Source organism: Mustela putorius, unplaced genomic scaffold, assembly GCF_011764305.1.
Source record: "Mustela putorius furo isolate JIRA1106 unplaced genomic scaffold, ASM1176430v1.1 tig00004035_pilon_pilon_pilon, whole genome shotgun sequence".
Classification (NCBI taxonomy): domain Eukaryota; kingdom Metazoa; phylum Chordata; class Mammalia; order Carnivora; family Mustelidae; genus Mustela; species Mustela putorius.
Genome location: NW_025422171.1, coordinates 1,072,203 through 1,085,733, shown reverse-complemented (window position 1 = coordinate 1,085,733; position 13,531 = coordinate 1,072,203). Strand labels below are relative to the sequence as shown.

The window sequence follows — 13,531 nt, the reverse complement described above, 5'->3', positions numbered from 1 at the left end:
GAGGTGAGGCACAGGAGCTGTGGGGTTTCCCTATGGGCTCCCAGGGGGCTAGCATCTTGGTGCATATGGGGGGAAGTGACAACAAAAAGAAAAGGTGAAGGTAAAGAGCATGGGAAGGTGAAGAGCGTGGGAAGCACCATTTGGTGCAAGACACTTTGTCCTCCTTTCTCATATAATGAGGTTTGAAGTGTTAGGTGTCCCTACATAATTTTCAAACACAAATCATTTCCACCTCAGTCCCTTGGATGGCTAAAGCCACTTTGCTAGTCTTCTGATAGTTGGGAACATCATATATATAATATATATAACATATATATATTATATATATTATAAATTATAACAGTAATATACATTATGTTTTATATGCACAAACATATAATGTTCCCAAGTATAGAGTATTATTTTATATGTATATATATGAGTATGTGTGTGTGCATATATATATAAAATGTTCCCAACTATTACAAGTCTAGCAAGTAGAGAATATATACTTATATATTAAATATATAACATACATGTAACAATATATAATATCTATAATACATTATATAATTACATTATTAATATATTTTAGAGTGAGGACATTATAGTAGCTGGATGGCAAAATACATTCTGGGGTACCTAAAGGTGCTATTTAGCAATGGTTCTGACCAGACTTTATCCACAGGTAATACCCTTTGTGAAGACTGTTTTCCTGTGGATCTTTTTCTTAGGGAAATATCATCAAGGAGGAAATTTGTCAACCAATTCTTCTATGACAATAACCTCACACTGTTAAGTGTCAGCCTATGAAATAAACCCTAGGCTTTTAAATATACACTTTGGCCAGGAGTAGCATTATTAACTGTTTAACAAGGACCTCTTCCTTGCTTACTTCCATTTTGCAAAATGTTATCTTATATGTAAAAAGCAATCATTTGGGGCACCTGGGTGGCTCAGTAGGTTAAGCTGCTGCCTTCGGCTCAGGTCATGATCTCAGGGTCCTGGGATCGAGCCCCACATTGGGTTCTCTGCTCAGCACGGGGCCTGCTTCCCTTCCTCTCTCTCTGCCTGCCTCTCTGCCTACTTGTGATCTCTCTCTGTCAAATAAATAAATAAAATCTTAAAAAAACACCCTCATTTAAAAAAAAAAAGCAATCATTTGTCCTTTAACTCTGTACTAATCTTTAATACCCCCCCCAACATTAAATTTTCACAATGCTATGGCAATGTGGCATCCTCAGAGGTAGTATCTGAGGCACGTAGACCTGTCCTCAAAAACAACTAAATGTCTATGCTGGAGACAACGATTACAAACAGCACACAATCTAGTATCTGCCAAAGGCATATTTAAAGCATCTTATATTTAAGAAAAGAAATCTAGTGGACATGATAGCTGCCTCTTCTTTCAAATATTCCATATTTTATCCCTATGAAAGCAATTAATCAGAAAGAAAAGAATCTGGACCTACCTCAGGACCCTGTAGAAAACTCTTCCCAGGATATTACTTGGTGAAAACTGGATAAATTGCTAGATAAGCTTAGTCCTAGGACAAACATATATGTAGTAGACCCTTGAATGAGGTTGCTGATGCCTGTACAGCCAAAAATCCACTTATAACTTTTGACTCCCTAAATATTTAACTATTAATAGCCTACTATTGACTGGATACCTTACTGATAACATAAACAGTCAATTACCACATACTTTGTATGTTAGATGTTATATACTAAAATCTTACAATGAAGTAAACAGGAGAAAAGAAAATCATAAGAAAGACAAAATACATTTACAGTGCTGTATTGTATATTTAACAAAAAAATCCCCATAAGTGGATCTATGCAGTTCAAAACTGTGTTGCTCAAGGGTCAACTGTATATTACACTCTCTTATCAGAAGATGAAGATTATGTACCCCCAAGTGTTTTCTTTTTGTTGTCACTTCTGGGAAACTCAGTTCCCAAGATCGAAAGTAGGTCTTCTTATTTGTTTGGCAATACCAACACCATTTCCTCCTACCTTTAGCTAAGTCGAATGGTTCTGACCAGGTAGACCTCTGCTTGCTAACAGCAAGTGAAACTCTAGGCCTAAAATAGCAGAAATTATCCCAGTTTCTACTATGGACTTCATGTTTCAAGTTGTATTCCAACTCTTTCTCCCTTCTGATAAGTGTGCTAGACTAAGAGATAAATCAAGCCATACCGATGCATCCTGATCCATCAAGTATGCGCCATGGCCCTGAGTGATGGCTTCTCGGTATTCATGGTGGGCGGCTCCCTTCTCTTTAACCTGGAAAAGATTATTTTTATACCAGTCGTGGTATGAATAATGATTTCAGACTTTAACAAGAAAAACTGCAGCAATGTTTATTAAAACCTAGGTAAAACCCAGAAAACTAAGAGCCTAAGGTGAATGGAAACTTATATAAAGTACATTAAAATGTACTCGTCTAGTAAGAATTTGAAACAGAAAAGGCCAACTAAAGAGAAATCTCTTTAATTTGTTGGGACCATATTTCAGAGTCAATAGTGAAAAAAAAAAGTTTTATTGGGACTTTATGTTGAACAAAAATAGTAAGTTAAGTTTACCTTACATTTAACAAAATGTGTTATTATTGCAACTGTTTATTCCTTAGAATAAACAAAGAATGTATCACTTGTTATTTCTTTTGGTACAACTTTTCTTAAAAAGTTAACAACAATAGTCATCACATCAATTTGACTGTTAAAACAGGATGCAAATGATCAGTTTTTTGCAAAATTATAGAAAGTCTTCACCAATTTTCCATGGTGCCTCTCTTAAATTTTTGATATTGAAATTGCTCTGTTTCAAAGTGCTAGGCAAAGAATTTACAAGGCATTGACTGATGAACACTGGACAGGTAGGGACAGAAACTAGTTTATCAGCGAGGGATGTTTAAATGGAACCCAACTGTGTAAATGCTTGGTTCTTCGAAGAATATTTCTGTTTTATGATAAGGCTTATAGCTATTCAACCTTATAGCTATGGGAACTCAGGTGAGGAAGATTTGGGTAAATGGGAAACTGACCTTAAACCAAAGAGCAGTCACAGTGCATTTTCTCCCCTTACCTCTCCTACTATGTGCTTCCCATTGATGAATGCTTCAAAGCCACACACAGCTGCCTTCTCATCCAAAGGAAAAATATATCTTGCCTCAATAGGCACAGAACTTCGATTGGTATATGTCTGAAAAACAATGACCTGAAGAAGAAAAAAAAAACACCATATCCTTGATGAAACCATATGGAACAACATTTGTAGGAACAACTATTAATGAAAACTATTATGCATCTTTTCTTTAAATTCCTTGAATTTTTATCATGTCTCTCAAATTCCCAACCCTTAGGATTTAGAGCATCTTTGACTGAAATGTAGAGTCCATGTCACATTATAAAATGTACCAGCTACAGTTTCAGGTAATTCATACACCCTTGGCTGGAAAAAAAGTCACTAGTATTATAATATTACAAACATTCGCTTAACAGAAGCAATGCAGCTTCGTCAAGATGACAACAAGACAGCCTCTTTATGTGTGGTCTTAGTCCCTCCTTAGTGTCATGTGACCCAAACACTATTCCAGAATAGTTCTTTTTATTTTTTTTTTTTTTACATTTTATTTATTTATTTGACAGACAGAGACCACAAGTAGGCAGAGAGGCAGGCAGAGAGAGAGAGAGAGGAGGAAGCAGGCTCCCTGCAGAGCAGAGAGCACAATGTGGGGCTCAATCCCAGGACCCTAGGATCATGACCTGAGCCGAAGGCAGAGGCTTTAACCCACTGAGCCACCGAGGCACCCCCAGAATAGTTCTTTTTTTTTTTTTTTTAAGATTTTATTTATTTATTTATTTGACAGAGATCACAAGCAGGCAGAGAGAAGGGGAAGCAGGCTCCCCACCAAGCAGAGAGCCCGATGCAGGACTCCATCCCAGGACCCTAGGATCATGACCTGAGCCGAAGGCAGCAGCTTAACCCACTAAGCCCTCCAGGAGCCGCCCAGAATAGTTCTTATGCCGGTTCTGTTTTCAGGTCTTGGCATTTCCCTCCTTTACCTCTCTGTATGTAGCCCTCCACAGCTCTTTCCATCTATCCTCACCTCTTTTTGTCTAGTCAGCTCTTGAATAAACTCTTTTCCACTCCTACCTGCTGTCTCTGTTCTTATCAGATTCATTTTACTAATGGACTGTGTTTATCACTTCACTCCCTTGCATAAGAAAAGACCAGTCTTTAAACAATTGAAAATTACAAAAAAATACCCCAAAACGTAAGACATATAATAAACAATAATATTTTAAACATGTGGCAATAATAAGGAAAAAAATTAGCCATTTGTTGTCAATAATTTCTGGGAAGAGACTGAAATGAAAAACAAAAGCATAAAGGAAACAAACTTATTCCATAATGCTATCTACAACTGGATTTACAGTAAGCTGCATTGCCCTTAGTGTATATGCTGCACCAGAGGAAAAAATTTTAAGGGGCATAACTTGACTGTCTTCAAATCAGCAGGTCAGCACCTTTCAGGGGATCGAATCTCTCATAGTTCTGCAAAGGCCTCATTGGCTGGTGCAGCCACCCACTCACCGGCTCACCCTGAAACTGGAGGCTGGCCATGGCCCTGAATTGATTCTGTAGGATCTTAGAGTTTCTTGGGTGTCTAGGTGATCTGAGCCATCATAAAAGGTGAGAGAGCAACAGGCAGAGAGCCATGCAGATTGCTGACCGGGAAGATATCACGCATGTTCCCTGTGCATAGAACTCTTCATTTCTCTCTTGGATATTCAATTTTACCAAACTTCTCAAGGGCACGCATGCTTGACCTGTAACTGCCAGATAGGGTCACTGTCTAACTGTCCTTTGGTTTGGGTTCATGTTTTCATTTTGCTCTGTGGATGTCCTGCCTGCATCTAGTTAGCAGGTGTGTCTTTGCACAGGAGTTCCCAGGGGTCAGGTCTATGTCAGCTTCACTCTCTCTGTATATCACATGGTATGACTGGGCACTCAGAAAGCAAGACATTTTAGGTAATGATTATAGAAGTATTTTTACTAGAACTTAGAAGAGAAGCTAATATACTGTACTAATTTTGGATGTCTTTATTTCCCACCCTCAGATGAAACCACTATTTTAGTTTAGTTATTAAACTAAAAACACTAAACTCATTCCAAGAAGAGTCTAGTATGTGAGCTATGAACATACAAGTCCTTGCTGATGAGCCTCTGTTTGGATTCCGAATGACAATCTCCAAGCCAGCTGTCTAATCACAAATTAGTGAAAATTCACTGCTAAATCACGAGTTATTATTTTTTTTTCAGGAAGTTACCAATATAAAAAGCTTCATCAGGTTTAAAATATCAAATGGTACAAGTTGTCTAATCCAAAGTAATGTACAGAGGATGTATGCCTCTCTTTGTAACACACCCATTAGTTTTTTATCTATATCTGTGAAAAAACATCCTATAACCTTTACATTCATTTATTTAATAGCCACAAGCTAACCAGCAGATAATATTGTTTCCATTTTACATTTAAGGAAACTGAGGCACGAAGAAGTTAAGAAATTATTTTTCCAAGGTCACAGAGCTAGAAAAAAATGAGCAAGGATTCAAAGCTAAGCCTCCAAACTATAAATTCTCTGCCTTATACACAATGCATCCCAGGTTGCACTACTGCATAGTAGTTAAAGAGGCTATACTTGAGAATCAAAATGATCAGGGTTCAAATCTGTGCTTTATAGTGTTGTTCAATGTCTCCATACATCAGCTTCCTCATCTAAATAACGGGCATAATCACAGCATTCACCTCATAGGGTTTTAGGAGAATTAAATATAGCATGTGAAAAACTCAATCCAGGGCCTGATTCATAGGAAGTGGTAACCACTATGGTCACGGTTCCTAGGTGGCTCCAAAGAGATTAGCATGGGTTGAACATTTACTATGAGTCCACATCACGGTCTTCCCAAAGCCTATGTCGTCTCCCTGAGCTATTCAGGGATGTGGGTATGGATCAGAGTGGGCCCGGAAATGCAAACAGAGTGGGCCATATGCAAACTGCTCAGATATCATGGGTAGCATGCCCTGTCCCACCCAGGATACCCCATTTCCCCAGTTTAAGATGACCACTACAATTAATCTGATTTCCCTCTGAAGAGGGAGGAATATCACAATACTGGACTCAGATGTTCTTACTTTTCTAAGAGGTCTTTATAGTTGGTCAGTGTAGTCTTCAGTGTTTAGGAACAAATGATGAGGTCAAATCTTAGAAAACAGAGAGCCTTCACAGTACACTGGCAGCCTGCCTGCATGTGTGCCCATGAACTCTACTTTCTGTTCTATGACCACAGCTGTACCAGCTGCATGCTTCTGGCTGAGGCCAAGCACTGCGCTTGAGCCAATATTGGCTCTCCTCATCTCCCCCTCACAGAACAGTGCATCTCCAGCAAGTCCCCTCTGTAATACTGTGATTTATAATAAATATTTATTTTGGTCTTTGCACCTGTTTCTGGTACAGAGCTCCCCAAACTCTCAGAATTTCCTAAGTGATAAGAACGATGTAGATTTCTTGGTGTTCATAACAGACCCCTTTCAACCATACCTAAGTTTATGTCAAAGAGGTGACTTTTGATAAGTACCTAGGGATGGGGACTGGTTGCGAAGGGGATTAAAGGTTGGAACTGTCAGCCCCACCCTCAGACCTCAGAAGAGGGGAGAGAGGCTGGAGATTGAGTTCAATCACTGATGGCCAATGATTTAATAATCAACCATGCCTGTATTAGCCCAAAAAGACAGGCTTCAGAGAGCTCCAGGCTGGTGAACACATGGAGATTCAGGGTGAGTGGCATGCCTGAACCAGACAGGGAAGCTCTGTGCCCCTATCCACACACTTTGCCCTACACGTTTCTTCAGGTGGCTTATCCTCAGGTGTATTCTTCTGTAATAACTATTAATGTCGTAAATAAAATGTTTCCCTGAGTTCTTTGAGCCACTCCAGCACATCAGTCTAACACAAGGAAGGGGTCTTTGGAACCTCCGATCTACAGCCAGTCGGCCAGAGCCCCAGCCACTGGCTTCTGAAGTGGTAGCAGGAAAGGAGAGCAGACAAAACCCATGACCTCTAGGATCAGACACTATCTCCAGGTGGACAGTGTCAAAATTAGTTACTGCTTCATGGTATGAACACACCCACATCTCACACTCCCTCTACTGAATCATCAGTTTTTCCCCTTGCACTGGCTCACACACATGCTATGATTTCTTTTGCCTTAAAAGAAAAAAGAAAACAATCTGATCCCACTTCTCTTTAGCTACTGTCTCATTTTCTCTCCTCTTTCTTCCCATTTTCTCTTGAACTCACTCTAATTAAACTTTTAACCCCACCATTCCATCAAAGCGGTAACCGTCAAGTCACCAGTGATCTCCTCATTGCCAATTCCAATGGTCTGGGTTAAGCCTCTGCCTTCGGCTCAGGTCATGATTTCAGGGTCCTGGGATGGAGCCCCGCATCCGGCTCTCTGCTCAGCGGGGAGCCTGCTTCCCCCTCTCTCTCTGCCTGCCTGCTTGTGATCTCTCTCTCTCTGTGAAATAAATAAATAAAATCTTAAAAAAAAGAGAGAAATGCATATTTTGTTTAATTCATGCAACTATAATCAGATTGTCATGTATCTGTTCAAAGTATCATAAAACCACAAAGAACATACCTGGGCTACGAAGTCTATTATTTTCCCCTTGATGTGCACATCCTCAAGGGGAACTGAATTGCCAGAGACATCCTGCAGACCAGAATTGAAGTTGCTGGAAGGTTTGGTGTCTACTAACTGATAATCTAGACATTAAAAAATTATAATGTTAGCTTTTAAAACCATCCCTGCAATGTTTTGTTATCTTAATTGTTATTCCTTCTCCTTTCCTTCATACATTATATTTTAGGAAAAATGGACAAGAAGCATTTTATGATTTTCAATAGCCAATGCTGTAAAGTAAGTGAACCCACGTGAGAAAAATGGGGTTAGCCTTCATAATAGACACTCTGCCTTTTTAATCTAGTGACTCTGAGGACTCATCTTGAAACTTTAGAGTCACACAATTACTTGAAAGACAGACATTTAAGCATATGCACAAGTTCACAAAAGTTTTTAAGAATTTATAAATGTAGTTTATTCAAGAATCTAGATATCTCCATTCCCTAGCCTGTGATTTTGATTGGTCAGTCACTATTATTTATTGTGCCACAAAAGCATGTCAGACCAATATGAGATCCCTTAGAATTTCAGTCCAACGAACACTAAATCAAACTTCTAATACAACATATGAAAAAAATGTTCCCCTTCTATACCAGGTGGTACAAAAATACACATATAATTAGGTATGTAAATATATACTCTCTAGCCAGACATTTCATTTAATGCTCCCAGAGGAAAAAAAGGAGTCATTTTCTTATACATGAAAGTCATACATTTCTGACAAAAAATAATTTGATTACAGTTAAAAATGTTTATGTGTTTTTATAAGGCTATTAATAAATATTAAAATAGTTTGGGCTTACAATTTTCTGAGAAGCTATCATCCTCTCATATATTTCTACTACTAACATATAAGCTGCATATTACAGTTTTGGGAGTACCTTTGCTTAGTGCAGATACTGATCTCATTTGCAACATAGAGTAACTGAGGCCCAAAAAGCTTATGCAGTTTGTTTCATATTGCACAGCCTAGTAAGCGGCGAGTTGATACTTCTTGAAGCTGAGCTTCCTGATTCTAAAGCTGGGTCCTCTGTCCACTTCACCAATCCCCATTACACTTTTTGTGCTTTGACATCTTAAATTGCTTCAGTAGGTTTTAGCATCGGCTGTCCAGAGGTGCACGAGCTCAACTTAGGCATGCTAACCAAGTACTATGTGATTTTTGAGATCACTGAACCTCTCTCAAGTATCCTGGTTTTTATTTTTACAAAATAAAGAAGGGAATGGAATATTTATATATGAAATCATAGATACAGTTCCTGAATATGAACATAAATTCCTCTAAAAATAAAACGTTTGAGTTCTATAAATATCACATAAAATAACATTCAAGAAAAGTGTCTTACCTTCAACATTTGAAAAATTTGAAAGCTCAGGTCTGTATTCCTCTAATTCAGTAGTGTTACAAGGATGAAAGTCCTTTATTTCATCTCCAAATATACAAAATTTAATAATATATTTCATTTTGATCTGATTGGTTTTATATACAACAAATTCATCATCCTAGAGCCAACAGAATTGAATAGGTGGGGGGAAAAACCTTTATTGGCAAATGTTCTCATAAAAGCAGAATTGCAGGTTTGCTAATTTAGAAAATACTGAATTCAGAGAGTCACAGATATGCAACAATTACTTCAACTTAAGCATATTCAATAAAAACAGGAGCCTCTCTGCCTGTTTCCTAAAATAAATACCTCAAAGTCTGTGGTGACAGTGGCTGTTGCTCGCACCCCATGGACACTGTCATAGCCTGGTGGTGCTTCCGACAAGGAGAAGTCTTTTTTGTTCAAGTCCATGCACTTCCCAAGGGCTACATCACAGACAACCAAGAGCCTTGTGCCATCTGTCTCTCCTGAGTGGGAATACTTAGTACTTGTGCTGTATTGGGAAAGGAAGTAATGTGTTTGTAATTTATGGTCATGGCAACAATATTTTATTACCTTTTATCCATCTCTATATGTGAAATACTGTCTAAATGAATGTACTGGCAGAATGTTCCAAATTTTACTGCTATTGAAATATCTCTGAAGATTCAATTTACAACTTTATTGTTTACCTATTTGTTTAAAACTTTAATGTGAAAAACACATTAGAGAGCAGTTCCCAACAAGTTTCTGTTGTGCTAGGCTGTGCTCAAAGTACTTTCTTCCAGAGAGGGATGAATTCTACTGTTTCCCCAAATCTTTATTAATTACTAAAATACAAACATTTTGGTATGGTAAACACCAAAGTGATGAAAGAGAAGGAAAATCCCCCACCTTTTTAATTAAGAAGTAGATTGCTTCTCTGTACTAAAGCTCAAGGAAAACATGATATACCAGGTAAATAAGAACTGCTCAAAGGGAAAGATGGGCACTGTATTCTCACAGGCTTCTGAATCCAAAAGAAGAAACAAAAATTTCAAATAACATCCAAGTGAGAGATTTTGTTTTGACTTTCTTCAGGACTCAGCAGCTTTAAAAAAGCAACTTTTGCAATTAAGGAGCATAGGCTAGGACATCTATGGGAAAAACATTTTGGGGATAGATCTCTATTTTTCCAAATACCAAGACCCAAATGTAAAAGTGTTTGTTCTATCCTCTAAGACTTGCCCCCTTTTATCTTTAATTTTTAAAAAATACTTCATTTTTAAGTAATCCCTACGCCCAACACGGGGCTTGAACTTACAACTCTGAGATCAAGGGCCACATGCTCCACTAACTGAGCCAGCTAAGTGCCCCAAGACTTGCCCCCTTTAAAAAAAATAACCGATTTCCCCCATTCTTCCTATAAACTTCCTTCCCTGTGGCCACCAAAGCTGTCCCAGTTTCCTCCCTCTCCATTTCCTGCCTTTCACAATGACTTGCCCATCACCACTCAACCTGCTACAGTTTGGCTTCTCCACTGAAACCACTCTGTCCAGAGTCACGAAGGACTTCAACTTGGTAAATTCAATGGAATGCCAATTTATTTTTTAAAAATCTTGACATCTAAAAAAGTTTACTTTGAAATATTTTGTACACAGGGAAGGGCATTTATACTATAAATGTGAAGTTTCAAGAATAACGATAAGATAAACAACCACATGGCTACTGCCTAGTTTAAGAAACAGAACATCATCAAGACTTCTGTGTTGCCCCGTGGCATCACTTTCCTTGCCACCCAGAGGTAATCTAATTGGAATCTTGGTTTTTTGGTGTATATTATTTTTTTCTCTTATAGTATTGATGTATGTGTCCCTGAATAACATGCTTAGTTTTGCTTGTGTTTGAACTTTGTATACATATAGAATCACATAGCAATTTTTTGCTCCACATCATTTTCCTAACGCTCATCTATTAGGCATGTGTAGCTGTAGCACATGGGTTGAAACTGCCACATAGCACTCCATGTAGGACTACACCAAAATTTTTCAATCCATTCCACTGTCAATGGACATCTGCATCATTTCCAGGTTTCTATTACTACAGTTTTCTTGGCCATTCCTGTGCATGCCTCCTGGTCTGTGTCTACTTACTAGGCTAGTGATTCTCAACCCAGGCTGCATATAATAATCACCCAGCTCTACTCTATCAATAGAGCTTACAAATCTATTGATACCCAAACATCACCCTTGGAGATCCTGATTTAACTGATCTGGGGTGAAATCAGCACCAGTAATATTTAAAACCTCCTCCAGCTGGGGAGGTGGTGGGAGAGATGGTGGAAATAGGTGATGGGGATCACTTATGATGAGCACCCTGTAGGGGCCGGTTAGCCAGAGGGCCTTTTGGTTGCAAACTTAGATTGACACTGCCCCTCCCAGAGGAACTTACTTGCAAACCCTGGATGTAGGGGCGGGTCAGGCCGGATGGAGACATCCAATCAATGGGGCGTGCATATATTTACTGTGGTGTGTTGCAATCTCATTGGCCACCTGTGTGTGGGCTGGGCTCAACCACCTCTATAAAGGTTAGTCTGTGAGGCTGGGGCGGGGGGAGTAGTAGGAAGAGTTGTAGTAGCCATTGGGGTAGCCGTTTGAGTAGACGACAGAGTAATAATCGCTGTTGGCAGCCTTGCCGCCGCCAGTAGCTGCACCGGGGCAACCAGTCTGGCCGGAGCGGGGGCGTCTGGGGAGCAGCCTTGTCAGAGTGGCATCATGGGGAGCAGAGTCTGTGTTGTCGGAGTTGTCGACCTTGTCATCACCTCTTCATCATTCGGGGAGCGGCCTCACTGCAGCAGCGTTGTCGTCCTCATCGTCATCGCCTCTTCATTGTTGGGAGCGGCGTCCTTGTTGTCACCTCCTCGTAAGAGATGGCTCCAACGGGGGACGCCTGGGTGGCTCAGTTGGTTAAGCAGCTGCCTTCGGCTCAGGTCATGATCCCAGCGTCCTGGGATCGAGTCCCGCATCGGGCTCCTTGCTCCGCAGGGGGCCTGCTTCTCCCTCTGACTCTGCCTTCCACTCTGTCTGCCTGTACTCGCTCTCGCTCACTCTCTCTCTGACAAATAAATAAATAAAATCTTTAAAAAAAAAAAAAAAAAAGAGATGGCTCCAACGGGTCGGTTTGATTTTCGATGCTTGGCATGAAATAAAGCTTTGCTTGATTTTCGCTTTGTGTCAGTCTTGTTCCTTTGATCATGGACCCTAACACACCCCATGCTGCACTGAAGTGTTGAGTCACTGTATTGTACACCTGAAACTAACATTATACTCTACTAACTGGAATTGGAATAAAAACAAAAAAAAAAGTCCTTCAATTTAAAATAGTCTCCTCCAGGTGACCCAGTTTGTAACCAGGATTGAGAACCACTGCTTCCTGGTTCATAGGCCAGCTAATCCACAGGATTCCTGAGTCATACTATCAACTATGCTCTTCAACGATAGCAGGTGATGCCAAAATTTTCTCCAGAGGGCTTATCAGTTTAATACTACTACCAACACCGTCTGAGAATTCAGACTGTAGAGACTTACCAACATTTAGAGATATTAAACTTTTTTTTTTGCTGACAGGTGAAAAATGTTATACTATAGTTTAATTTGCATGTTGTTTATTACCAATCTTTTCAAATGTCATTGTCTATACATGTTTTCTCTTGGGTTCTTATTCATGTCTTTTGTCCATTTGTTTAGAACTCTTTATCTTTTTCTTATTGATTTATAAGAATTCTTTAAATATTCTGGACAATTATCTTTTGTCCTGGGCCTGAACCCAGGCTCCATCCTATAACTAGCTCTGTGACCAAATGCAAGTTATTTAACCTCCACCATTCTGTTCCCTTTTCATAAAATGATGTCATAATACCACTTGTGAGGTTTATAGACAATGCACCTAAAGCACTTAGCCTGGTGCCTCATAGAGGGCAGGTGTTCAATATCTTTTTTCCTTGAAGATTTTACCTATTCACTTGTTAGAGAAAGAGAGACAGCACAAGTGACAGCACAAGCAGGGGGAGAAGCAGGCAGAGGGAGAAGCAGACTCCCCACTGAGCAAGGAGCCTGACACAGGACTCGATCCCAAGACCCAGGGAACAAGACCTGAGCTGAAGGCAGATGCCCAACTGACTGAGCCACCACAGGCACCCCAAGGTGTTAAATACCTTGTGGCTATTATGAAAACATATTTAAATATTAATAAGAATATTAAACATGAAATTTATGCTAGGCCTACAGAGTTTATTCACAATAGAGAAGATGTTTGAGAAGAGGCCCTGTGCTGTAGAAATTACGATTGCTCATCCTGGAGAAAGATAAAATGTTGTCTGATCTTAGTCAAGATATCCTCAGTGTCACTGAGTACTCTTTGTGATAGTGATAATAACAGAACTGACGTGAGAGGGT

The 13,531-nt window shown here is 39.5% G+C and overlaps 1 protein-coding gene across 6 annotated transcripts in view; it reads right to left on the bottom strand.

Moving 5' to 3' along the window:
- PARP4 (poly(ADP-ribose) polymerase family member 4) overlaps window positions 1-13,531 on the bottom strand; it is a 129,905-nt gene that overhangs the window by 70,887 nt on the left and 45,487 nt on the right. For all 6 annotated transcript variants that reach the window (XM_045072418.1, XM_045072416.1, XM_045072415.1 and 3 more), the window contains 5 exons: window positions 9,429-9,612; window positions 9,081-9,237; window positions 7,693-7,817; window positions 3,070-3,201; window positions 2,182-2,268 (listed from right to left, as the gene is read on the bottom strand). In XM_045072418.1, coding sequence (XP_044928353.1) covers window positions 2,182-2,268; window positions 3,070-3,201; window positions 7,693-7,817; window positions 9,081-9,237; window positions 9,429-9,612 — 685 coding nt within the window. The remainder of the gene's footprint in view (window positions 1-2,181; window positions 2,269-3,069; window positions 3,202-7,692; window positions 7,818-9,080; window positions 9,238-9,428; window positions 9,613-13,531) is intronic.